The following is a 27242-nucleotide window of genomic DNA, read 5'->3' as shown; positions in this document are numbered from 1 at the left end:
CACATCCTCATGTCCTGAGCAACAAGAGATAGATAAATAAATAGATATTAGACAAATATATCATATATATATATATATATATATATATATATATATATATATATATATACTGTAGATTTATGTAAGATATATATATTAGCAAGATAAAAGAAAGATACAGTAGATACACTATAAAATACAAATACAGATTGACGTAAATTCCTAACACTTATCTGACATCTCTTGAGGACTTGTTTATAATCGTATAGAATGTTTCACTGTTGGGGGGCAATGGATTTAAAACGGCAAGAAATGGAAAGGGTTAATGTACTGAGCTGTGGACACCTTGTTACAGGATTATGGGCAGAAATTTGGTAGTTACTGTGCCAGCAGCTGTAACCAGGATGTGCTGCCCAGTGCTAGGGGCTGCTCATCTTATCAGTGTGAGAACCAGGGGCGCAGTGTTACTGCCAAGAGCTCATTATAACATCTCCATGTCTGATAATCCACAGTCCTGGCAGTAGTAAGTGCACTCAGCATGACCACTCACAAATGACAGTCCAATTTGAAGTCCTAGCCTCAGACTGCCCACCCGCTAATCCAGCCTGAAATACCCAGAGATTCCCATGGAGAGCAGATGTGACAGATAGAAGACCCGGCTCTGGGGCTATATTGCTCATGTAAACGGCTCAACTGCAAAGTCTGCAGATGCTAATATTATCTTCTATGTTGCAAGCTTTCTCCTGTGAGCTGTTAATATGTAGGATTTGCCAGATAGCTCTTTTTTCACGCCTCAGGACACAGCTTTCTCCTTTGGCATGCCCTAAAGGGTAAAGTAGAAAGAAGCAGAGGAAAGTCAGTGACAACTACTGTAACTAAAGTTTATTCCGCTATTGACCTGACAAAATAGGCTAAATATGTTTTTATTTCCTCAAAATACTCTGTAACTACTTTAATAGTGCCCCTATGTCCAAAAGAAAGTTTTAAAGGGAACCTGTCACCAGGAGACCCATTTTTAGCACTCCCCCAGTCCCCACAAAGCATAGTACATACACTGCCAAAGTGTTTTTGTATAAAAAAATAGGTTTTACAGAAAAAAAGATATGTTATATTGTACCGTTCATTAGCATCTGCTGTGTGACTAGGCAGTTGCCTATTGGGAGGGGCTAGAAAGAAGCAGTTTTCCCCCCACCTGGGGGCCTTTTCAAATATATGAAAACACCCATCACTGGGCTTAGCGACGCCCCCTGCTCCTCTACAGCCAATCCCGAGTGTGGGGAGTTATTCATATATTTGAAAAGGTCACATGTTTTCCAAGGGTGGGGGGGAACTGCTCCTTTCCAGTCCCTCCCAATTGGCAACTGCCTAGTCACACAGCAGATGCTAATGAAAGGTACAATATAACATCTCTTTTTTTCTGTAAAACCTATTTTTTTTATACAAAAACACTTTGGCGGTGTATGTACTATACTCTGTGGGGACTGGGGGAGTGCTAAAAATGGGTCTCCTGGTGACAGGTTCCCTTTAAGACTAAAATACTGCCTCCTATGCATGGGTGTAACTACCAGATGTGGCTCTTTTGATGGCTGCATCTAGCTCACGGGCCAGGCTTCTGGTGGGGCCAGTGGAAAAATAAACCCTTCCGACGCTCCCCCGCAGCTTCGCTATTTGAAGCAGTCCAGCCGGCGGTGACAGCTCATGGGTGCTAACATCGCACAGACTTCAGCAAGCCCCTGACGTCATAGTTTGTGAACCGCTGGTGCGCACAGAGATGTCCCCGTCAGCCAGACTGCTTCAAGTGGTATTGCTGCGGGAGTGTCGGAAAGGTGAGTACAGGTTTTTTTATTTGTATGTACTGGGGTGGGGGGCTGGCTGGCAGGCTGTATACCAAGGGGGGGGGGGGGTAGCTGTATACAAGGGAGGGGCTGGCTGTGTACAGGGGGGGGGCTGTATTAAAGGGAGGGGCTGGCTGTATACAGGGGTGGTGGCTGTATACAAGGGAGGGGCTGGCTTTATACAGGGCGGACTGACAGGCTTTATACAGGGGGGTGTCAGGTTCTATATAGGGTGGGCTGGCAAGCTCTATACAGGGGGGGCTGACAGGCTGTATACAAGGGAGGGGCTGGCTGTATACAGGGGGTGGCTAGCTGTATACAGGGGGCTGGCTGTATACAGTGGAGGGGCTGGCTGGCTGTATACAAGGGGGTAGCTGGCTGTATACAGGGGGCGAAAGAATGGCTGTATACAGGGGGGTGGCTGGCTATATACAGGGGGTGGCCTGGCTGTATACAGGGGGGAGGCTGGCTGGCTGTATAGAGGGGGGTGGCTGGCTGTATACAGGGGGTGGTGGCTGTATACAGGGGGGAGGCTGTCTGGCTGTATACAGGAGGGACTGGCTGGCTGTATAGTGGGGGACTGGTTGTCTATATACTGGGTGGGCAGGCTGGCTGTATACTGGGGGGACTGGCTGGCTGTATAACAGGGGTGGCAGCCTATATACAGGGGGGACATGTATACTGGGGGAGTTGTCTATGTATTGGGGGGTCTGTGTGGCTATATACAGGGGGGTTAGGCTGTCTATACTGGGAGGGGCTGTTTGGCTATATACAGGGGGGTCAGACTGTCTGTATACTGGGAGGGGGGTCAGGCTGTCTGTATACTGGGTGGGCTGGCTGGCAATATACAGCGGGGGCTGGTTTTATACTAGGGGGACTGGCTGGCTGTATACTAGGGGCTGGTTATATACTTGGGGGCTGGCTATATACTGGGGAATGGCAGGTTGGCTATATACTGAGAGGCTGGCTATATATTGGGGGGCTGGCTATATACTGGGGGGCTGGCTGGCTATATAGTGGGGACTGGCTATATACGGGGGGCTAGCTGGCTATATACTGAGAGGCTGGCTATATACTGGGAGGCTGGCTATATACTGGGGGGATGGCTGGCTATATATTGGGGGCTGGCTATATACTGAGAGGCTGGCTGGCTATATACTGGGGGGACTGACCGGCTGTATACTAGGGTGGCAACCTATATACAGGGGGGAAATGTTGTATAGTGGGTGAGTTGTCTATATATTGGGGGCTGTCTGGCTATATACAGGGGGGTCAGGCTGTCTATACTGGGAGGGGCTGTTTGGCTATATACAGGGGGGTCAGGCTGTCTGTATACGGGAGGGGCTGTCTGCCTATATACAGGGGGTCAGGCTGTCTTTATACTGGGCGGGCTGGCCGGACAATGTTGACGGGTGCATGTGAAATGACCGCATCTATCAGTATACCTATCCTATAGGTTTAATCTGATGACACATTTCCCGGATGGGAGATGTAGAAACGCGTCAGGCGGAGGTTAATTATAGGATTATCACCAATGTGAACAGCACTTGACTAGGTTATGTGTTACGTGGCACAGTGCAGTGATCATAAATTAAGTAAATAGGCTGTACTGATACCGCACACGTTCTTGCTCAGTAGTATCCAGGAATACAAGTATGATCGGGAGTGCTTGAACTTCGGGTTCCCGATGCCTGTGTATACACTGAATGCCTGATTGAATTTTGTGGCTGTTGAGTGGCCCGATTTTAATAGGTCTTAATAAAGTATTTGTTTTTTAAGTGTTCTAATTTTCAGGCAGTTAATCCTCCTCTGCTTCTGATGCTCTGGTGCTGCCTCGGGTCCTTCGGTCCTCTTTGGGTTTTTCCGCTCCTCTTCGGCTCTTCGCGCTCGGCTAGCAGACAAAATGACGTCACCTGCTTGCAGACATCATTGTTTGTGAGCCGCCAGCATCGCAAGGGGATCCGAAGAGGAGTGGAACTTCCCAAAGAGGAGCCAAAGAACCTAACGAGGATCCGTAGGACCCGAATCGACACCGGAGCATCGGAAGCAGAAGAGAACCTATGAGGGACGTTGGAAAGGTGAGTACAGTGTTAATTTTTTTATATACAAATTTGGTGCTGAAAAACTCAGCTTATATTCGGGTATATACGATACTCATGAAAAATTGTTTGTGCATAAAGGGGTTAATTTTTCCTACACTGTTTTGGCTTTTGGACCTAGTGTTTGAATAATAATCGTTTGTCATTGTTCATCTGTCGTTTTATTTATTTTAATTTAGTCTTGCACCACAATCACGTGACCTAACTGCATGTCCAAATCTAGCAACTCACTGTCACATTGGACAGATCAGATTTTTTTTATTGTGTCCTTCTATGTAGAATCATAGACATCACAGGGAGTGTACTCTGCATATCGAAAAGAGGAAGTTCTGCAGATCTCAGAGATTTTCCAACAGTTTAAATGGAGATAAATTGTGTGAGGTGGCAGATATCTTCACTCTTTACCTGGTACTGAGCTATAAGAAAGTGAAGGAAAAGTAATGCGAACAGCATGGAAAGGAGACAGTGATACCACAAGCTTAATAATTAATCAGGACTTAAGTAATTTATCCACTTCTCAAAGTTTTATCTCCAAGACAATGAGGAAGGCGAGTGCGAGGAGTCAGCACCCATTACTATATAATGTACCAGAGCCTGATACCATCTAAGCGTATATACGAGCAGCGTACAGGATGCATTTCTCATAAAGCTGATTACTACAAGTATAGGATGTTGGGGTCGGAGGGGCACCCTCAGTTTCCTTCTCCATTTACAAAGTTTCCATTAATTGTGGGCACCACCATTAGACCATCCAGTCTTCAATATGTAATGGATTTTCCTACAGTAAATATGAGCCTGTGTTTCAATCACTGAATCAAAAATAATATTTAGCCCTGTGTTCACATTCCCAAAGTCGAATCATAGTAGTCCATCAAGTCCAAGCTATAGTCCTATAATGTTAATCAAGATGAAGGCACAAAAAGTTCAATATTAATCACATCAGACCAGATAATCTTATGTCTCATAGTCTGGGAGACCTTCATGTGTTTTGTTGCAAACTGTATACAAGATTTCATATGTTTTGCACTGACTGTGCCATAAAGCTCTGACTGGTAGAGGGCTGTAGTGATAGTTGACTTTGTGAAACTTCTCTGGAGCTCAGTCACAGTGATCTTGGGATTCTCCTTTGCTTCTATCAAGGTGGCAATTGCCATGGTTGGTGTTGGCACAGATCGCGGCACTTAACTGGTTTTCCTGTGGGTGCTCCTTGTGATGTCATCGGAAGACGCTGATCAACGCAATAACCAGTGGGAGCCTGGGCTTTATGACTAGTATAACCATGCAGCCTTTTAATAAATTAGTGGGGCTGTACCTATTAATGAATAATAACAGTGTGCCCTAAAATAACTAAAGAACATAAGATATTATTAAGGCAAGGTTGAGGCATTTGCTTGGTGTTTTGAAACACATTGCAAATGCATCGCCAAAACTCATCACCAAAAGTATGTGTTATGTAAGTAGTCATTTGTGTTTTAAGTTCTTACTCGTCATTATTATTAATGGAAAAGGTAAAGCACATATTAGATAAATGAGCATTTGGTGATCAGCTTTGAATGATGTTTGTGCAATTGGTTTCAAAAAGAATTGCAAATGCATCATGTGAACACAGTTTAAGGGGAGGGGGTCTACAATGTTTAATTAGCGATGCATATGATATACAATAAATGGAAGGTGCTGTACATACAAAAAAATGTCTTTGAGGTTATATATAGGATTATGCATTTATGAATTTAATGGTATTATATGCTGATTTACTCAGGGGGGATATAGTGTATACTGTATACTATGAGGAGATGTGCTTCCAGGAGCTGAAATCATCTAGTGGCAAATTCATGGCCGAGAGAAGTAGTAATGAAGTCCTCTTCCTGATGGAGCAGATCGTCACCTGTGAGGTTGCTACTGACTTATTGTGCGGTCACATGTACCGTTGGCATTGCGTATACAAATGCTACGATAGCTCCCAGGTGCGAGCCTCCATGGAAACAAATGCAATGCTGGTTACCGATACATTGCACATTATAAATGACAGTTCTGGTGTCCCATGGTTCAGGTATTGTTGGGATTTTTATCAAAGGCTCTGTCCAGCTGTGCTAAAGCTTCTTGGCCAGGTAATTTCAGAGCTACTTCTAGGTAGCTCCAAAGTATAACAGGGTAATTTCATCCTAGAATGCAACAGTTAAAAACGGTCACTAGGTGTCAGCATAACACCCTATTTAAAATATGTACATATAGAGCAGTGGTGGCGAACCTATGGCACTGGTACCAGAGGTGGCACTCAGAGCCCTTTTTGTGGGCACCCAGGCCTTCACCCCAAGACAGAGTTTGCCAGCTAGGACTCAAGGCTTTCTCCTGTGATCCAATACAACTCAGGACGTGCCATGCTCAGCAGTATTTTAAAGCAACATCCTTGGCTGCCAGGACTACAGCAGGAGTGAGAAGGTGCGAATAGAGATGGATTGTCATTGGAGCTCCTGATCTGCGTCCTCTGATCCTTTCTCTTCAGGGGACCCTGGAGGGAATCTACAATCCAAATTTCTCCATCATCCTATTGTATTGGTGAACTCAGGACGCCAATACGTTTAAAACCTGTGATACCGGAGGGATCAATAAGTTACTGCTTAAATTGTTATGTTGGCACTTTGCAACGTATAAATAGGTTTTAGTTGTAGCTTCGGCACTCTATCACCAAAAGGTTTGCCATCACTGTTATAGAGTAACTACTCTCAGTGCATATAACCATATAAAGCAACTATATAAAATAGTAAAAGTCCTCTGGTGCATTAGAAGTACTGGACCTGTAGAAACAACTGTGTCTACCAAGAGTAAACCTAGAAGAAAGTTTAGGTTAGTTTAGGCACAATAAACCAGATATTTAGGTGTTTTTTTCAGTATTTGATGGCAAAAAGTATTTGTCTCAAAACATCAAAGAGTTGCATATTGAGGGTTCTTTCACATTGGTGTTGTTTTACAAGTCATTGGTGGAGTGATTTAAACAGATGCGTCACAAAGCCATTGATTTCTATGGGTGTTTTCACATTGGCTTGTATTTTCTCTGGTCCATTATCTGTGGAAAAAATTATGAAACGTCCTATTTTTTTCACGGATGTAGATCATGGAAGGCAATAGAAGTCTATGGGTCGACAAAAAAAAAACCAAAAAACGGGTGAAACATTCTTTTTTTTTTAAAGAGAACCCGTCATGCAAAATAACCCCCCTAAACTAAATATATTTTCATAAACTGCCATTAGAGAGCATTGCCTCTATCCCTTCATTGTCCCTCTACATGCCTGTAAACCTAAGCAATGAGGTCCTAAAGCTGTATGCAAATGACCTGTGAAATGTCCAATGAATCATTAGCATATTCAAGCTGTCCACTCTATTCATAAGTGGGAGGCACAGCCACACCCCCAGTGCATGACTGACAGCCTGTATAATGATGTGAGGCTGTATAATGATGTGAGGCTGTATAATGATGTGAGGCTGTATAATGATGCGCTTCCTGGTGCTGGTGGCCACGCCCCCTGCAGCCTGTGTGTGTGTGTGTATAGGAGAGATACAGCAGCTCCAGGCAGCCATGTTACAGCAGGACATGTCAGATTCATGTGTAGCTGATGTCTGTGTCTCTCACCTGTATATTAGGAGGATGCAGCATGTCAGCAGATGCAGCACACACACTAGCCATGCTTTACTATACATTACACACAGACATGAGCAGGGGGAGGAGAGGGGAGGGGTAACAGGGGTGACATCACTGCCTCTGACCATGTGACCAGCCTCATTTACATGATAAAAAATAGATGATTTTACAATGAATAATGTATGAAATAACTAGATAAAGGCTGTGATGGGATCCATGTGAGCTGCTCCAACAGGTAGAGGTGACAGGACTAGTGACACAGACCTGATGACAGGTGTCCTTTAACTGGTGAGGCTGAAAAAACAGAGAGTGCTAAGAGGCTGCAGCCTACTGATATATCCTGGCGAGCAGCTGCAATGCTCTGTCTGATCCTTAAAGTGTTGTCCTGGATGGAGAGACTGGTGTAGAACAAGGGGGCCCCTATTCTTCGAGAGTCACAAGGCTCTTGAGGAAGCAGCCATCATGAGCAGTTTAGTAACAGTCTCTAGCTTCTCCCATCACAGTACAGGCAATCACTGGGTTACATACAAGATAGGTTCTGTAGGTTTGTTCTTAAGTTGAATTTGTATGTAAGTCAGAACCGTATACTTTATAATTGTAACCCCCTGCCCAATTTTTTTGGTCTTTGTGACAATAGGATTTTAAAAATGTTGGATTGTCACAAGAACCAGGATTAACAATAAAGCTTAATTACAGACACAACACAATTACAGACATGTTATAGCTGCTTATTGTAGTCTAGAGGTTCTACAGAGGTTCGTTTGTAACTAGAGGTCGTAAGTCGGGTGTTCTTAAGTAGGGGACCGCCTGTATATGGATTCACTGACATAACTGGCATAGGCTGAGGAGACAAGAGAAAGCTAATTGCTCTTTTTCTTATTGTAACTGCTGATTTTTGGGAACAAAAGCAATAGACGAAGACGACAGCAACTGATCTGTGAGGAAATATAGAAAATTATACTTGAGGGACACACTTTATCAGTCAAAGATATACAAAGATTTGAGTAAACGTTTATGATTTCATCAAGACGACAGTATTCTGTAAGCAAAGACCGGAAATGGAACCCAAACTGAATATTGCAGCATTTAGGCAGAAGAGTATTTTACTTGCAGCAGAATGAGCAGTTACAGGCTGATGACACCAGGACAGAGACATAACTAGAAAAGGCAGGGCCCCATAGCAGACTTGGGGACCCCTTACATAATATGGTGCATAACCTTAACTCCTTAAAGACGCAGCCATTTTACAGCTTAAGGCTCAGTCCCATTTTTTAGATTCTGACTTGCGTCGCTTTATATGGTTATAACTTTTGAACACTGTTACTTATCAAAACGATTCTGAGATTGTTTTTTACCCACATGTTGTACTTCATTTTAGTGGTAAATTTTGGCTGATAAGTTTTGCATTTATTTCCAAAAAAAAAGAAAATATGATGAATTTTCTGAAAAATTTGCCATTTTTGATATTTAAAATCATTGCGTTTTCAGGCAGATAGATTTACCACCTAAATAACTTGCCGAATAACATTTCCCATTTGTCTACTTTACATTTTCATAATTTTTGAAATGTTTGGATAATTTATTTTGATGTCACGCGGCTTACAAATCGAATAGTGCTTTTCCAGATTTTCAGAATTGACTATTTTGGGGCTAAATACAGTTTTGAATGAAAATTTACATATTTAGCAACAAAAACCCCCCATATAACCAACTTATTTTCAAATCTGCCCCCCTCAAACTATCAGAAACAGCTTTGACGAAGATTGTTAACCCCTTGAGATCTTCATAGTAATTACATCAAAATGGAGGCGAAATTTAGAATAGTCAAATTTTGTCGGTTATACGTTCATTTAGCCCTAAAATTTACACATTTCCAAAAGATAAAAATACAAAACCCACCATACAATTTGTTCTACAATTTCTCCCGAGTGCAGAGACCCCCCCACATGTGGCCGTGACTTGTTTTATGGGCGCACAGCGAGGCGCAGGAGGGAAGGAGCCCTGCAGCTGCCAGGATTTTACTTTCCTCATTGGCCTCTTTTGAAGGCTGTAAAATTTTCGCTTTTGCGCTATTGGGGCCATGTGACGGCATTTTTTTTGCGGGACGAGATGCTTTTTCCAATGTTACCATTTTGGGGTTGGTATCACCTATTGTTGAAAATTTAGGAACTTCTTTTTGAGAGCAGGAGTAGAAAAGCATCAATTCTCTACTGGTTTTTTTACCTTTTTTTTTTGTGGTGTTCACCATATAGACTAATAATCATATTATCTTCATTCTATGGGTCGATACGATAACAGGGATACCAGACACGAATATATTTTCTTGCGTTTTACTAAATTTGTCAAATAAAACCCCATTGTGGGGAAAAATCTATCATTTTTGTATTGCCATCTTCCAAGTGGCATAACATTGTTACGTTTTTGGCTACGGAGCTGGTTGATGGCTTGTTTTTTGTGGGACATGTTGTACTTTGCACCTGTATCATTCTGGAGCACATGTTTTTTTGATCACTTTTTATAACATTTTTTGTGGAATTGAATAGGTAAAAATCATAATTTTTGGAGGGTTTATAACAGTTTTCTTTTACAGCGTTCATCGTGCGGGTTCAATAATTATTTATTTTTATTCTACGGGTTGTTACGGACGCAGTGATACTATATATGTGGGGTTTGTGTTAAGATTTAAACTTTTTTTTTAGTTATATGTCTCTTTATATGTTTTGGGGCTTTTGGGCATTTTTGGTGATTTATTACTTTATTTTTTTATTGAATAATTTTTTTTTTTACTTTTTCACTTTTTCCACCATGGGAAATGAACAAGCAATCATCTGATTGCTTGTTCATAATAATACCCTGCAATACTTATGTATTGCAGGGCATTATCAGTGTTAGCCTATGCACTTGCATAGGCTGGCACTCTGCCAGTAAGATGACGTCACAGACGCCATCTTACCGGCAGTTCCTGCAGGTAACACTGGGGTCCAGATCGGACCCCAGTGATACCGTAGCAATGATCGGTGCCGATCACCCCGTGTTTCCCGATGCCTAAGCGCTAAGTCACTGAGCTCAGCGTCCGATATATCGGACGCTGAGCGTTAAGAGGTTAATGGGAACCTGTTGGCAGCATTTCAGTTATCATTTTACAGGCAGGTACTTATCTCGATTCAGCTTCTGGGACCCAAGTCATGTAATGTTTCAAGCAGGAGGAGTCATGGAGTCACCATGGAACACCCGCCCACATGACTCAGGCTCCAGAAGTTGTATAGAGATAGATATGTGATTTCAAAAACAAACCAGCCCATATATTCAAATACATGTTTGTGTTGTGTATAATGGGACCTACAGCAGCTTCTATTAACCTACATTTGCTTATTTATGAGAGATGATGGGGGTCTGACACCTGGCACCAGCGCTGATCAGAGGAGAGCAGCCTACTGCAGCTTTACTACACACAGGACAGAAGTAAACAGCTCTGCCCATTGTGTGGTGGTGGTTAAGGGCAACTGCAGGGGTCACATCCTCATTACTAACCTACTGTATAATACAGAAAGGCTGTTATTATTCTGGATCTGGAAAACTCCATTAAACTTGACGTCAAATGTATTTTAAGGTTTCGGAAGCACATGTTGGATATATATATATATATATATATATATATATATATATATATCTCATATACACATATTAATAACCCTCATACATATACAGTTATGAACTGATACAAATACATGTTATACTCATATATGCACATTCACTCAGTTATATACAAGCTACACTCACACTGGCATGTGGGGGGCGGCAATGGGTGTACGGCGCCGTATGGAGCTGTATGTTGCAGCACACAGCATATATACCTTATACACACAGTATACACTCATTTATAGATTATACACTCTTATATACACACAAATTATAAACTCATACACATATACTTATATTTACATTATACACTTATTACACACATTATACACTCATTACACACACATTATATACCCCTATATACACACACACATACATATATATATATATATATACTCATATATACATTATGCACTCATTACACACATCATACACTTATATATACATTATACACTCATACGTCTAAACGGATTTATCAGCTCTTTGGATCTCCTTGCTCTAGGTGTGCAGGTCTACTGCTCCCAGCTCAGTGCCCCTGGGTCCCAGGAGACCTGCTCCCAGGCTTGGGGTCAGAAGGCCACATAGATAAAAATGCAGCCGGGTGACAGGACAGGATATTACCTGAAGTGTCTTCTCCTGCCGCCCCGCTGCCCTCTGCCCCTCCCAGCATTTCTCCTCTGAGCAGCAGCTCAGCATAAAGTTCTGTATGAGGGAAGATGTGCTGTGCAGGCATGTTACTGCACAGCTCTTTCTCCATTCTATAGTTCGTGTGGCAGGTCGGATCCGGGCCCCCTGAGAGGCGGGGCACGTAACAGTTGCTATGTCTGCTACTGCGGTATTTACGCCACTGCACCAGGGCTCTCCAGTGCTTTTTGATTGGTGCTTGATTTCTCTATGAAATAACTATTAAGATTTTAATATTACTCTGTGTTGCAGAATTAAAATTCTGTCAAATTTCTAACAAATTGTTATAATTCCCATTAATATTGTATAGTTTACAGTAATTCAGTGAAACACCACAAAATTAACGCTGTATTACCAGGCGCTGCATCAATGTAGTTAATTAAATTTTTTCCTTTATTCTTCAAACAGATTTAGCCTCAGGTCCTGAGTGTTTGTTGCATTCTTCTTGAAACAAGAAAACCCTATTTAACCCCTTAATGCATATGACTTCGTAACATCATAATGGCATTAAGGATGTATGAAGAGGGCTTACGGGCTGAGCCCCATTCATACCCGGTAAGTATGACACAGATGGAAGGGTTATTTGTGTCAAAATAGGGCAAAACTAATTTTTATTTTTCTATACAACAGGTTTTAGGTTTTTTTAAAAATATAATAAAACCTACCATATATAAATTCCTGCGATTATACCAACCCAAGGAGTAAAGGCAATGTGTCATTTGGAGCGCACAGTGAAAGCTGTAAAAACTGTGCTTACAAGAAATATTTTTTTTTTCTACGATTTCATAGCATTTGGAATTTTTTTAAAGCTTGCCAACAACCAACCTGGAACTTAAAATACTGATGTACCTGTACATGATTGCAATATGTCATGAATAAAGAAAAAGGTTTTTAATTTACGCCTTGACTTTGAGCTGGAAAATAGCGTTTGCATACCTTGTAACTTAAAATGCCTTCACTAGGAAGAAACAAGCCCTCCTACAGCTCTGTAAACAGAAAAATAAAAAAGCTACAGATTTTTAAAGAGTGAAAAATGTAAATTCAAACCATAATCCAAAGTAATAATAATTTTACAGAACGCTTATGCAAATTCTGCCATATTCGCCCATATTGTGCTGTTTTTTTTTCCAAAGTTTGGCATTTTCTGTTATGAGTGTTTGGCAAAAATCTCTCACCAGTGGTGCAATGGAAAGAGACTGACTTCTTCCTGTATTTGACCTGAAGCGGAGTCCAATTCACTCTGCCCACAGATCCCATTATACCATATCGGTCCGTCCCCCACGATCACCCCCCCACACACACAATTTTGCGATCGGGACCCCAGAGATGCCTGGAAGATGGCATCTCTGAGATTTCTAAAAGTAAATCCACTGCACATATAGGATGTATATGGTAAAAAGTGGTAGAAATCATAAGTAAACAGTTACATGCAGTCTAAAGCCTGTGGTGTGTGGGAACGAAGGGTTATTTCTCTGCACAGAGTTTATAGTGTACAGTACAAGCTGAAGGAGGGTGTGCAGTATGACAGAGAGAAAGACTAACAGTTCTGTAAAATCACAGACTGGGATAGAGGAACTGATCACTATTCTGTGTAGGAGACATCTGTATCCGCAGCACTGAACACACTCAGCTCTGTTATCCACATTTACTTGAAACAGTGCAAACTGTACTATGTGCAGTTACCTGTGTATAGTGCTGAGGGCGCCAGATTCATGATTTCTGGAGCACGTTCTTCATGAATCTGGCGCTCCCTGCACTGCCCTGACCGAGTGCATCTATTATTTTTTGGTGCACCTTTTAACATGGAGCGTGCAGAACATTTATGTCAGACTTTGAATGATAAATGTGCACGGTCAAACTGAGAACCGGAAAGCCCATTTCAGTGCAGAAATTTGTGTCGCGTGCAATACCTGTGCAAGCAGTTTGCACTGAAAAGAATGCACAAAGTCCGACAGATAACCAGTACAAGCAGAGAGAGCACTGTCACATGACCTCCCTCCTTCCTCCTCCGTGAGCAGGGAGAAGCAGCCATTCCCCACCTGCCAGTCCATAGAGTTGTTTCCAGGATGGTCTCCAGAGGTTGTCAGCACAGGGAGGAGAAGTAGCTACTTCAAGAATAATGGGCTAAACTAAGGAGCATGGCAAAGAAACTGCTAGATATAGGTAACAAAGTTAACAAGCAAAGTTGTTTTACAACGAGCTATTGATTTGTGAGGGGGGGAAAAAAAATTGGTACAGATGTACTTTAAAAGGGTAAAAATAAAGCTTCCATTAGGATCATACAACAAGCAGCACAGCTGTGACATTGTTTTACAATGTCCTTTACATTCTTAGGATCTTTTGGGTTTCCCAGTGATCATAAAGAGGGAGCTAGTACATCCTAGTAATCTATCATCACTTTTTTTGTCTGTGGAGATACCATTTTAATTTATAAAAAGTCAAAATATATAAAACCACATAAAAACATTTTAACAGGATAAACAGTGGATGGCAGCTCAGATGTGTGGCATCATACAAAAGAGAAAAACAAAATGTAAGATTTAAAAATGTATGTAAAAAAAAAAAAAAAAAAAAAAAAGAATTATAATCAGTCGTAAAATATAAACTTCATATAAAACGCAGATTCAGCATCTTCCGGCTTCTTTAAATTTCTGCAGGAGTGGTTCGTCTGAACGCAGGGTATACGTCAGGGTGCGTTTGCTGTAGTACTGAGAGTCCATCTCTAGATTCTGGATAACGTCACTCAGGAGGTGGGCACGCTCTACAGTGATGCCTGGAGCCTCGTGCCCAAGTGCTACGAAATGCACATGCAGGTGGTAATACGAAGGTTGGTAATGAAGATAGATACGCAAATGGTTACCCTGGACACCGTACTGCTTCAGGATGGCTTCCTAAAACAAAATCCAAAAAAAATTATTGCGTGAATTGCAGCCCAAACTATCTGAAGGATGCAAAACTTTTCATTGCACAAAAATGAACACATTGTTTACATCTGACCAGACGCCATTGTTCTCACCTGTCCCTCTTGCAGGACATTCTTAAGCAGCGGCAAGTGGTCCCCGTTAAGGTCTCGTAAGGATTTTATGCCACGTTTGTGACAGATGGCGATGAGGTACAGATCATCTACCTGCAACACAGAAAAAATATAATTCCTAGCTTTAGGTATGGGGATGTAGTAGTCACTCTCCTAGTAGATCATGGCATATAGCTTATAGGTATGGGGATGTAGTAGTCACTCTCCTAGTAGATCATGGCACATAGCTTTAGGTATGGGGATGCAGTAGCCGTTCTCCTAGTATATCATGGCATATAGCTATAGGTATGGGGATGTAGTAGCCGTTCTCCTAGTAGATCATGGCACATAGCTTTAGGTATGGGGATGTAGTAGCCGTTCTCCTAGTATATCATGGCACATAGCTTTAGGTATGGGGATGCAGTAGCCGTTCTCCTAGTATATCATGGCATATAGCTATAGGTATGGGGATGTAGTAGCCGTTCTCCTAGTATATCATGGCACATAGCTTTAGGTATGGGGATGCAGTAGCCGTTCTCCTAGTATATCATGGCATATAGCTATAGGTATGGGGATGTAGTAGCCGTTCTCCTAGTAGATCATGGCACATAGCTTTAGGTATGGGGATGTAGTAGTCACTCTCCTAGTATATCATGGCACATGGTAGCTGGACACCTGGTCGCACACTTCACTCTGAAGACCAGGAGTCTCCTAATCTCATTTTACAGGGTTCCCCGGAAAGGACACTTGAGGAGAACACCATTATTCAGGATTAGTGAGAAGATATTACATTACAGCCTTCAGACACTAAGAATATTAGAGCGCCAATTATCAGTCTATCCCCGACTACTTCCCAGAAAGATCAAGATTCCTCCAGGTATAAAAGTAAATGTGGTGAAAGTGCAGAGGTTGTTAATCTCAGCAGAAGATGGATCTGCATCACTGTGACGCTTGGATGCTTCCTCTGTGGCTCACAGTATACACTGAATGTGATACGACTATTAGTGAATAGATCACCACAACCGCAGAGAAGGATATACCCGGAATTCCCAGGAACACAAACATCCACTTTAAAAGGCTAAAACACAAAAGATATTAAATCCCACATCCCAGCAGCGAAACATGAGCATGCTGCAGAAGTGTACAATAGATCCTGAACGTGGGACATGACCATCAGCAAACTCTCAATAGACCATTGTGCATCGTCAATAACCTAGGAACAGAACAACAGGACTGTCATAATTGTTCTACTGCTTGCTCCCTGAGGATACCTTTAAGTTCCATGTAGATAGATATAACTGTGTTTCATAAACTCCCTAATATCCTAAAGGCTGGCCTGCCTAGTGGAAGGGGTTGTCCAGCATCTGTCAAACCTCTGGTGAAGAAGCAGAGACTGGAAAAATAAAAGGAAATGGCTATGTATGCTACAATTTAATAAAACTGGGTTAGTCTGGTAATGAAGAATTCATTTAAAGGGAACCTGTCACCAGGGACCTCAATTTCACAAAAGAAAAGTTTCAGAAGCCCATGCATTCCATACACCTGCATTCCAAAGCCTTTCTGTTTACTCTGAGTATTGGGTTTGGACGCATTTCAAAAAACAACATGTGACCTCTCTGTGCTGCACTCCTCAGCTCTCAGCCCCCACCTTTGTGCTCCTGTACAGGTCCTCCCTACACCACTGATGTCATCTCACCAGGCTGTGACCTCAGTGAAGGAGCAGGAGCACAAAGGTGGGGGCCAAGAGCTGAGCAGTCGGCAGCACATATTTGCAATACAAGTGTGATGGGCTTCTGTCGACAGGTTCCCATTAAGGTGTTTTTCAGTGACTTACAAGTTAGCCCCTATCTGCAGCCCTATACGACCAGCTGCTCTCTTCATATCAGGAGACGATGGGGGTGCAACAGACTCCCATTTTCGTGACTCGTTGGGGTGCCATCACCGAGACCCCGCTGATCAGCAAGTTTGCCCCTATAGGGGCTAACTTGTATGTCACTGTCGAACCCCTTCAAAGGACAGTCACCTGATCCTGACTAAACTTTGACATCAATGGCCGTTTCAATTGTCAGCACTCTACATACTTCTCTGTGTCCCAAATGACAACTCTGTAGTAACAGGACACCAGAAATTCACGCCCTTGATGTCACCAAACAACGTCATTGTATACACCAGAGAAATCAGAGTAGCTCTTACCAGCTACATGAAAGAGGAGCCTGTGACAACTGACACCAAGATGAGGGGATTGACAGACACAGAACGTAAAGAACATTCACATGCTCAATGGAGCCCCCAAGTACAAAGGCCTGATTATTGAAGCTAGTAATCTAAATGGACAAGAGGACAGATAGTGTAACCCATACACCACAAGAGAACGTTTGTTTTGCATTTTAACCCTATTTAAATTTAGTTTTTTTAAGTCAGACAGGTACCCAAAAGAGAAAATGTTTAAAATCCCCCAAGCAATTCTATTAAACCCCTTCAAAAGACTTTTCTAACTTCCTACTAAAATTTGTTTCTTGCATTGTGTTTTAAAAGTGTCGGTGAAAAGTCAAAAAACTTGCAATATGCAGGGTCCTGTAGATCGAGCAAAACTTAACCTGCACAGTGTCATTCCCCTTTATCCATAAATAAATTTGCCTAAAAGGGAATCTGTTAGAAGCATTGACCTTTCAAAACTGCAGACAGAGTTAGCTACATTCACACACATGTATGGGGGACGTATATACGGCAGATATACGTCCCCCATACACTTCTATGGGCTCACGGCCCTGTACGGGAGCGGTACGGTGCAGCACCATACCGCTCCGTAGCCCGGGAAAAGATAGGACATGTCCTAACTTTTCCCGTGATACGGCGCCGTATCTTTCTATGGAGAGGGGCGGGGGTGAGCAGCGCTCATCCCCTGCTCCTCTCCGCAGCACTGATGTATGCCCGCCATACATTGTGTGGGCATACATTGTGTGAATGTAGCCTTAGGCTCCTGCACATGAATGTGCTCAGTCCATGGAAACTGACCTGTGTGCTGGTCAAATCCCATAAGTGCAGAAAAAGGGAATCCTTGCATCACAGTGAAAGTGAAATATGATGTAAGAACTCTCCATTTGCCAGCTGAACAGCCGTTACAGATCGGTGGGATGTGATCAGCACATGGTACTTTTCATATTTGGGGGAAAATTTGTGTAACCATAGATTTGTGCCACAGGACTGTACAAAATGCATTTATATTCCAGCATTGTAACTGAATTTGGAGCACTCTGGTGTGCGAGATCTGTTCACTATACTGCTGAACAGCGCCTCATGCGGAGTATCTGTTTTCAAACAGAAGCCTCCAACAGCACAGGAGGAGAGGCTGTGCAGCAGTACATTTAAAAGAGATCTCACACACCAGTGCCCCAGAGTGCTCCGAATGCAGCTATAATCCGGGAACAGAAATTCATTTTTCATTCCTGCTACTACAACACATTATCTTCAGGTCTGCTACCCAAGACTAGACGTAGTCAACTGCATGCAATACGGACCACATGCTGCTGCAGGTGCCCGGCCGTGCTGCAATCCGGCAGGAATAAAGAAGGGAAAACTTCGCTCACAATTACTCTTCAATGGCTACACTAAAAAAAAAGCAAAGCTGTAACAACTCATGTTATATCAGGCTAGCTGACATGATTTGGTAAAGATATCCTCTAAATTTAGGACAATGTTACAAAGGGGAATGTCATTTTTGGACAAACTTGTTCCAAATGGCCTCATAGAAAACTGTAGTAATAAAGGGACGGGGGCAACCAAGTGACCAAACGTATATCATAAACCAAAACAGCCTTTATGAACTGTACTCCGTTGGGCAAATTTCCTTCAAAAATCATAAAACTGCCAGATAAACGTTTGAAAAACTACATCTAATGAGTCACAGACCTGTTTCTGATTCCATTTGAAGTCAGGTAATAGGATGAAACCGACTTCTTGATCCGGGTTCTCATGGACAATTCGATCCTCTTCTGCTTTCTTCTCCAGGATATTGTAGACCCACTGTAAAAAAAGGAAATAAGACCAAGGTAAATCCTGCAACTTTCTAATAGACATTGAAGGACATCTTCAGGGAAACAAATGTAGTTTCAGCAGCTATGAGCTGGCATAATGGGAATCTTGTTAACAGCTTTGAATGTGCAAATCTTCAGACAGCGTTAGGCATAATCCCAGAACCTCTGTGTTTGTTGTGAGAGGCAGAGCTGTAAAAATGATTTATATCCCAGAAGTGTAGCTGGACTTGTACCTGCATAATCCTGTCTTTGACCGGGCCACTGGTAAATTTGTAAAATGGGGTCATAATTATTTTTCTCATTGCATCACATTGCTAGATTATGAAAGCGCACTCTAATGTATTGGTATGCGAGATCTCTTTGCAAAACACAGTACAGTCCTTCCTCTCTGCTAGAAGTCATTCCTGTAGGAGACTCCTGTTTGAATACTACAGCAGTTACTCAGGAGGAGGAGCTTTCTATGTTAAAGGGAACCTGTCACCAGGGACCTCATTTTCACTGAAGACATGTTGCAAAAGTCTACCTACCTTTGACATCAGTGGGAGAGGGGAGGGAGGAGCTGTACAGTAGCACAAAGGTGGGGGACAAGGGCTGAGCAGTCTGCAACAAAGACAAGTCACATGTTGGTTTTTGAAATGCATCCAAACCAAAGCCCAACCCCTAGGACTAAACAGAGGATTTTGTCAGGGTGCAGGGTAAGTTATAACACACAATTGTATTGTAATGCAAATGTTTAGAGTGGGCAGAAAGGCATATTTGCAATACAGATATGATGGACTTTTGTAACCGGTCTTTAGTGAAAATGAGGTCCCTGGTGACAGGTTCCCTTTAACTAAGGAGATCTCACACATCAAGAGTTTCAAGCCCAGCTACAATTCTGGAAAATAAATATATTGTTTACAGTCCTGCTGCTACTAACACACAAAAAGATATAGATACATAGATAAGTCAATAATACAATATAACAAAGTCACATATTATAAAGCAAAAAGAGCTTTATGCCAAAATTTTAAAAACTTTTACACCACTTCACTGGATCAGAAGATTGATGATTTATTAATAATTATCATTCTTCATTTTTGGGATTATGGTCGATCCCTTATTGTATAATTTGCAACACTAGTGGCTAACGCAAAGGCTGATCCTGAGTATACAGAAGTTGCCTTTCTTAGCCTCAACACTTAAAGGGAACCTGTCACCAGGGACCTAATTTTCACTAAAGACACATTGTAAAAGCCCATGACACCTGCATTGCAAAAATGTCTCTCTGCCTTTTCTAAGCATTTGCATTACAGTATATTTGTGTGTTATAACTTACTCTTGCATCCTGACAAAATCCTGGGGTAGTCACAGGAGCTGGGCTTTGGTTTGCATGCTTTTCAAAAAAGCAACATGTGACTTGACTGAGCTGCAGGCTGCCTCCATCTTTGTGCTCCTTTACAGCTTGTCCCTCCCCCACTGATGTCATCTCACCAGCTCTGAGAAGGAGCAGGAAGTGGAGCTTTACAGGAGCACAAAGGTGGGGGCTAAGCTCTGAGGAGTAAATAACAGACAATTCACATGTTGTTTTTTGAAATGCAGCCAAACCAAAGTCCAGCCTCTGTGACTACTCCAGGAGTTTGTCATGGAGCAAGGTAAGTTATAACTCACAATTATATTGTAATGCAAATGCTTAGAAAAGACAGATTTGCACTGCAGGTGTGATGGGCTTCTGCAATCTGGTTTTAGTGAAAATGAGGTCCCTGGTGACAGGTTCCCTTTAAGTTATGCCCAAGTATCCTACAGAAGAGGAAGGGCTAACACGGCCGTTGTCACAGCTATCACAGCGGTTGTCACAAGCCATTTCCACTACCTCTGTAAATACATGCAGTAAAGAGGCATTGAAAGTGTGTAAGCCATCACAAACTTTTCCCAAAGCAGTAGTTACCTGAATGCTGAAGCTCTGGGACTCAATGAAGGGGAGAGTTATATTCCTATAATCCTCGCCAGTTTCTTGTATAAGGTAAAGCTCCTGACGCATATACTTCTTGATATGCTTCTCAGTTGCTGGGTGAATGACTGTGGCTTTCACTTCTGGATAATGGAGAACAGAAATATGCATCTGTTTAACCCTTTCAGGACCTGGCCCTTTTTTGTTTTTTCATTTTCATTTTTTACTCCCCATGATCAAAAATCCATAACTTTTTTATTTTTCCATGTACAGAGCTGTGTGACGGCTTATTTTCTGCGTAACAAATTGCTCTTTATAGTAATGATATTGAATATTCCATGCCGTGTACTAGGAAGCGGGAAAAAAATTCCAAATGCAGTGAAATTGGTAAAAAAACGCATTTGTGCCGCCTTCTTGTGGGCTTGGATCTTACGGATTTCACTGTGCGCCCCAAATGACATGTCTACTTTATTCTTTGGGTCGGTACGATTACGGGGATACCAAATTTGTATAGGTTTTATAATGTTTTCATACATTTAAAAAAATTAAAACCTCCTGTACAAAAATTTTTTTTGGGATTTTGCCATCTTCTGGCGCTAATAACTTTTTTTATACTTTGGTGTACTGAGCTGTGGGTGGTGTTTTTTGCGGATTTTGATGACGTTTACAATGTTATCAATTTTAGGACTGTACGACCTCGTGATCACTTTTTATAGAATTTTTTAATTTTTTTAAATGACAAAAAAAGTGCCATTTTCGAATTTGGGCGCGATTTTCCGTTACGGGATTAAACGCAGTGAAAAACTGTTATCATATTTTGATAGATCGGGCATTTTCGGACGCGGCGATACCTAATGTGTTTATGATTTTTACTGTTTATTTATATTTATATCAGTTCTAGGGAAAGGGGGGTGATTTGAGTTTTTAGGGTTTTTTATTATAATTTTTTTTTTTTTCACTTTTTTTAATTTTTATTTTTAGTACTTTTCAGACTCCCTAGGGTACTTTAACCCTAGGGGGTCTGCACGATCCTATCATATACTGCCATACTACAATATGGCAGTATATGGGGATTTTACTCCTCATACATTACAATGTGCTGATAGCACATTGTAATGCATGGGTTAACCAGAAGTAGCCTCGAGTCTTCGCGAGACCCGAGGTTACCATGGCGACGGATCGCCGCTCCCCGATGACGTCACGGGGAGCGGCGATCCTTGAAAAGATGGCGGCGCCCACGCGCCGCCATGCTTTTGAAGCCGCCGGCAGCATTGCCGGCGGCGATCGAGGTGAAAACACCCGCGATCGGTGCTAGCACCGATCGCGGGTGTTACCGGTACGCCTTTGCTGCAATATGCAGCAAAGACTTACCGGCTATGGAGAGGGCTCAGCGCGTGAGCCCTCTCCATGCACCCGCGGCCGACCCGTGACGTGCTATTACGTCACGGGTCGTGAAAGGGTTAATATTATATACTATACAAGTAGTGTACCCTATGTAGAGAAAAGCCACTGTTCATACAGAACAGATACAATTGCTAGATGAATGGAACAACCTAACCCAATTCATATTAAAGGTCATCCTAGGTTGACCCCAAACTTATAGCTGCATACTAAGACTGAAGCCCCAAAATTACTTTCCCAATTTTTTCTGATTAAAGCCTATAAATAACTTCCACTGTGAAAAAAAAATAAAAAATAAATAAAAAAAAATCAGAAACCACACAAGATAAAATCAGAAAACTGACAAACTCAAAATGGAAAGTTTCAGGTCCTATATTAAAGAGGACCTTTCACCACCTCACTTATATGGAGATTAGCCCGCCATACTGTAGGGGCTGCTACATAGATTCACAGGCACTTAGAATTTTCCTTCTAGCCCCCACGGTTGCAGAGTTATTAGTCCCGAGACGTGACCATTATAATCTGTGTAATCAAATGTTGCGTAAGCGTAGCCGTGATGCAAGCGGCGCGTAGCCGTGACGCAAACGCCATGTAATGCAAATGTTGCGTAAGCGTAGCCGTCATGCAAGCGGCGCGTAGCCGTGACGCAAACGCCATGTAATGCAAATGTTGCGTAAGCGTAGCCGTGATGCAAGCGGCGCGTAGCCGTGACGCAAACGCCATGTAATGCAAATGTTGCGTAAGCGTAGCCGTGATGCAAGCGGCGCGTAGCCGTGACGCAAACGCCATGTAATGCAAATGTTGCGTAAGCGTAGCCGTGATGCAAGCGGCGCGTAGCCGTGACGCAAGCGCCATGTAATGCAAATGTTGCGTGCGCGTAGCCGTGACGCAAGCGGCGCTGCGTGCGCGTAGCCGTGACGCAAGCGGCGCTGCGTGCGCGTAGCCGTGACGCAAGCGGCGCTGCGTGCGCGTAGCCGTGACGCAAGCGGCGCTGCGTGCGCGTAGCCGTGACGCAAGCGGCGCTGCGTGCGCGTAGCCGTGACGCAAGCGGCGCTGCGTGCGCGTAGCCGTGACGCAAGCGGCGCTGCGTGCGCGTAGCCGTGACGCAAGCGGCGCTGCGTGCGCGTAGCCGTGACGCAAGCGGCGCTGCGTGCGCGTAGCCGTGACACAAACGTCGTGCAAACGGCACGTAAACGTGGCGCAAGCGGCACGTAAACGTGACGCAAATGCTGTGTAAGCGTGAATGTTACACAAAGGTTGTGTAAAAGTAAACGTAATTCAAACGCCACGTGAAAGTAACTGTCGCAAACGCCGCATAAGCGTAACCGTGGCGCAAACGCAGTGTAAGCATGATGCAAACGCCGCGTAAATGCAAAACTGACACAACATTGTGATTATGTTAACACAATGTCAAGAGAATATTAGCAGAATGTGTGTGAACACAGCTATTAGATGAACATAGAAAAAAAACGCACAGCTCAATATTCATAAAAGCTTCTCTGACATTGCCTGCCACTGATTGGACAGTATGAGAGAAGATTAGAATAACACACGCCCCCAGCTCCAGCCCCAGCTCCTCCTCTCTGACCAAACACTGATTACAATGGTCAGAACCTCGGAATGATATCTCCGCAACTGCAGGGGCTAGAAGGAAAATTTCAAGTGCGCCTAAATCTGTGTAGCCGCCCCTACAGGATGGTATTATAATCTCTACATGTGTGAGGTGGTCAAAGGTCCTCTTTAATTGATATATTTGAGGCTGTCAGTTAAACGTAAAGTAAAATACCTGCTATTCTATCAGCTAGGCACCCGTTATTAATTCATTCATTTACCACTGATGTAACGTGGTCTAACATAGCTCCAGAGATGTAATAAAAATAATAATATAACAGAAGTTATGCATGTTTTAAGTAACCAAATCTTCTAATGGAAAGATAAAAAAGGTGTGGCTTCTCGAAGGTTAGGGAAAATGCAAGAGTCACATGGTAGGGATAATTAAGCTGATTGGCTAGGGTCCTATCCCACCAATCCCGGACGAATGATGTGCAGCACAATTTCACACTTCCATACAAACACCTTAGGGTGAAGACACACATGGCGTTTTTGGGCCGTTTTTACTAAGTGCGTTTTCAGATCGTTAAAAACGCATGCGTTAAAAAACGCATCCGTTTTTTGAAAACGCATGCGTTTTTGTCCGTTTTTCCGAAATTGCGCAACGAAAAACGGACAAAAACGCATGCGTTTTTAAAAAACGGATGCGTTTTTTAACGCATGCGTTTTTAACGATCTGAAAACGCACTTAGTAAAAACGGCCCAAAAACGCCATGTGTGTCTTCACCCTTAAAGACCTGCCATTTTTTGTTTAGGCATTTCCATTTTTCACTCCCCACATTCAATAATCCTTTACAAAACCTTCCAAACATACAAAAAACTTTATTTGTACTTTATTTTGTACAGAGCTGTAAGAGGGATTATTTTCTGAGTAACAAATTGCACATACTAGTGGCAGTATTTAATATTAAATGACATGTACTGGGAAGCAGGAAAAGTTATTCTTTGGGTGTGGATAGGATTAAAAGGGTTTTCTCACGAACACAAGTTAGTGATCAGTGGGGGTCTCAGTGATGAGACCCCCACAGATTATGAAAAGTCGGGGTCCAATGGGGTCCCAGGTACCTCCGTAATTTTTTTTTGGAGGAAAAAAAAAAGTTTTTCATTTTACCGTATTCAGACAATAGTTTTTTTGGTGCACGGACCATTATAACGTGTCACTTTTGTGGGACCAGCTAATGTTTTCAATGCTAGAGTTTTGGGGACTGTACTACTATCCGAATCCCTTTTTTCAATTTTTGAGGTGTTGCGAGAGGGAAATGGGAAGTTATTTCCCATTACAGGGTCACTAAAAGGAATAAACATTTTTATATTTTATTTTTAAGGTCCCCCATCACATTTAACCATGGGACACTCACTAGGTCCATGAAGCTGATGAGCCCCTCTGTGCTCTGAATTCACAAACAAACCGTTACACATCTGCCTAAAGGACAGGACCTGGAAAGAGTGACAATCGTTGCCAAGATGGCAGCGTGTAGCCAGCATTTAAAGGGTTTACTCCTGCGATTGGTTGTTAGGCTATACGCAAAAACGACCCACAAGGTGCAATGTATTGTGAGCGTGCACAATAGACCTCTATGGGGGCCATGAGCCCAGCAGTCGGACCACCATTATCCATCAGCCCGTTTACTTCACCCCATCTCACCATTCAGCTCAGGTGGCGGATTTAGATGGTAAACGCTATAGATGTCGTTCTTTAGTTGAAGCTTCGGCTCAGGATTATTGCCCAGCAGACGAGAGACTGCATCTGCCTGGAAGGGCGCCCTCTCCAGGATAACGACTGCATCTGCGCTCTGCTCCTTACAGCTCACCTGTGGAGAAACAGAGCAGGTGAGGAGGAGCCCAGAACAGGACATCATGGCCACCCTGTAATGCACGGATGGGGAAGGAAGTGGTGCTCTTCTCTACATCACATAACCTTTTACACTCTTATAACTGCCCAGGCACGGTGAAGCAATTGTCTGACAGAGTATAGCAGAGAACAATAGAAAAGACAAGGAAGGTGTAATACTATATGTATAATGTCCTCCCATAGGAACAAATACAGCATGTAACTGGTTAAGGCAACAATAATAGTCAATAAGTAACAATTTCACTGTATGCAGATCACCGCCAGATGGTACAATCCACCTCCCCCCCTCCTTCCGCACCAATGGTACAGCCTCCTCTGAGCTCGTGCAGGTGTAACCCACTTTCCCTTCCCCCGGGTACCTTTCCATGGAGAAAGATCGTTTTGTCCCTCGCTGACTCTCGCAGGACGCTTTGCAGCTGGAACCCAGATAGAGGATGTTCAGCTGCCGCTGAGGACCCCCCATCCCCGGCCCCGCAATTCTCCACTTCATCTTCCCGCTTCCTCTTCTCCCCAGGATGAGCCATTGTGACCATGCACATGCGCAGTACTGCCGGTTTACAGCGCCATCTACTGCACCGTGTTATAAATGACAGTAAAGAAACTTGTGATAGCGCCACCTTGTGTGACGTCTAGCTCGAGCTCGTATCTCTTGATTCTTGTACATAAATTATTGGATATTACCTTATTATAAAAGTTATTTCCAGATACTTAATGTTTGTAGTTTTATAAATATTATGCGTTTTTACAAAGGGTGCAATTACTGCTGTAGCAGCCATAGAAGTTGTAATGGGGCCGATGATGTTGGTTGGAAAAAGACAATCAAGACAATGGGGGGCATTTATCAATTTTTTTTCTTTTTTTCCCCTACTTTTCTGCAACTTTTTAGCATTTTGTGCTTTTTGTTGCTATTTCAAAAAGTTCGCCATGTTGTTCTTTTTCAGTGGAGCGCCAGATTTGCCATAAGTTTCCAGATGTGGACTTCTGAAAAAGTTGCACATTTTGGTGCAATTGTGGTGAAAAGTCGCTAATTTATGCACAAATACCATCCAGTTCAAAGTAGACGCAGGCAAGGGGTTGCTTAGACTTTTGTGCAACTTTTCAGTCATTAGTCGCATGTCTCATATATTAACCAAAAGCTGGACACACGTTTCCAGACTTAAGATAAATGTCCCACAATGTAGGACATGCAGCCTATCCAAAAAATTATAGAGATGATATCACTTACAATGCAGCCTATCCATTAAAGGGGTTATCCGGGTTTAAAAATTTTTTTATGGCCGGGCTGGGGAGGGCTATTTAAACACAATAAACATGTACTTACCTCCTCCGGTGCTGCCGATGTCCCGCGCCGCGGCCCGTCTTCTCCGTGCGCCGGTTTCAGTACAAGGGCGCACAGGGAGCTTCCGGCCGGCCGGAAGCTCCCATGCGCACCATCTCCCAGCGCTTACAACGCTGAGAGATAGGGACGGATGGGAGGAGCCATCCACATCGCGGACCGGAAGCTCCGTGTGCGCAGCTTCCGTGCCCC

At 42.9% G+C, this 27242-nt stretch overlaps 1 protein-coding gene across 1 annotated transcript; it reads right to left on the bottom strand.

Annotated features, from left to right (window-relative positions):
• Nucleotides 1–14429: 14429 nt before the first annotated feature.
• DCPS (decapping enzyme, scavenger) lies at nt 14430–26268 on the bottom strand. The gene is made up of 6 exons (XM_072156665.1): nt 26074–26268; nt 25508–25673; nt 20848–20993; nt 18796–18909; nt 14890–15000; nt 14430–14764 (listed from the first exon to the last, which is right to left on the bottom strand). Exons 1-6 carry the CDS (start codon nt 26251–26253, stop codon nt 14498–14500), a joined length of 984 nt encoding a protein of 327 aa, XP_072012766.1. The 5' UTR covers nt 26254–26268; the 3' UTR covers nt 14430–14497.
• Between the last annotated feature and the right edge of the window lie 974 nt (nt 26269–27242).

The sequence above is a fragment of the Engystomops pustulosus genome, chromosome 6 (genome assembly GCF_040894005.1).
Source record: "Engystomops pustulosus chromosome 6, aEngPut4.maternal, whole genome shotgun sequence".
In the NCBI taxonomy this organism is placed as follows: Eukaryota; Metazoa; Chordata; class Amphibia; order Anura; family Leptodactylidae; genus Engystomops; species Engystomops pustulosus.
The sequence above is the reverse complement of the archived record's forward strand: the minus strand, read 5'-3'. Positions and strand labels throughout refer to the sequence as shown.

Coding starts and splice junctions, on each gene's coding strand:
- DCPS (XM_072156665.1), bottom strand. CDS start 26,253: ATGTGCATGGTCACAATGGCTCATCCTGGGGAGAAGAGGAAGCGGGAA. Junction 20,994..25,507: donor TCCGCCACCTGAGCTGAATG/GTGAGATGGGGT, acceptor TCCATTATCCAG/AAGTGAAAGCCACAGTCATT. Junction 14,765..14,889: donor ATGTCCTGCAAGAGGGACAG/GTGAGAACAATG, acceptor ATTTTGTTTTAG/GAAGCCATCCTGAAGCAGTA.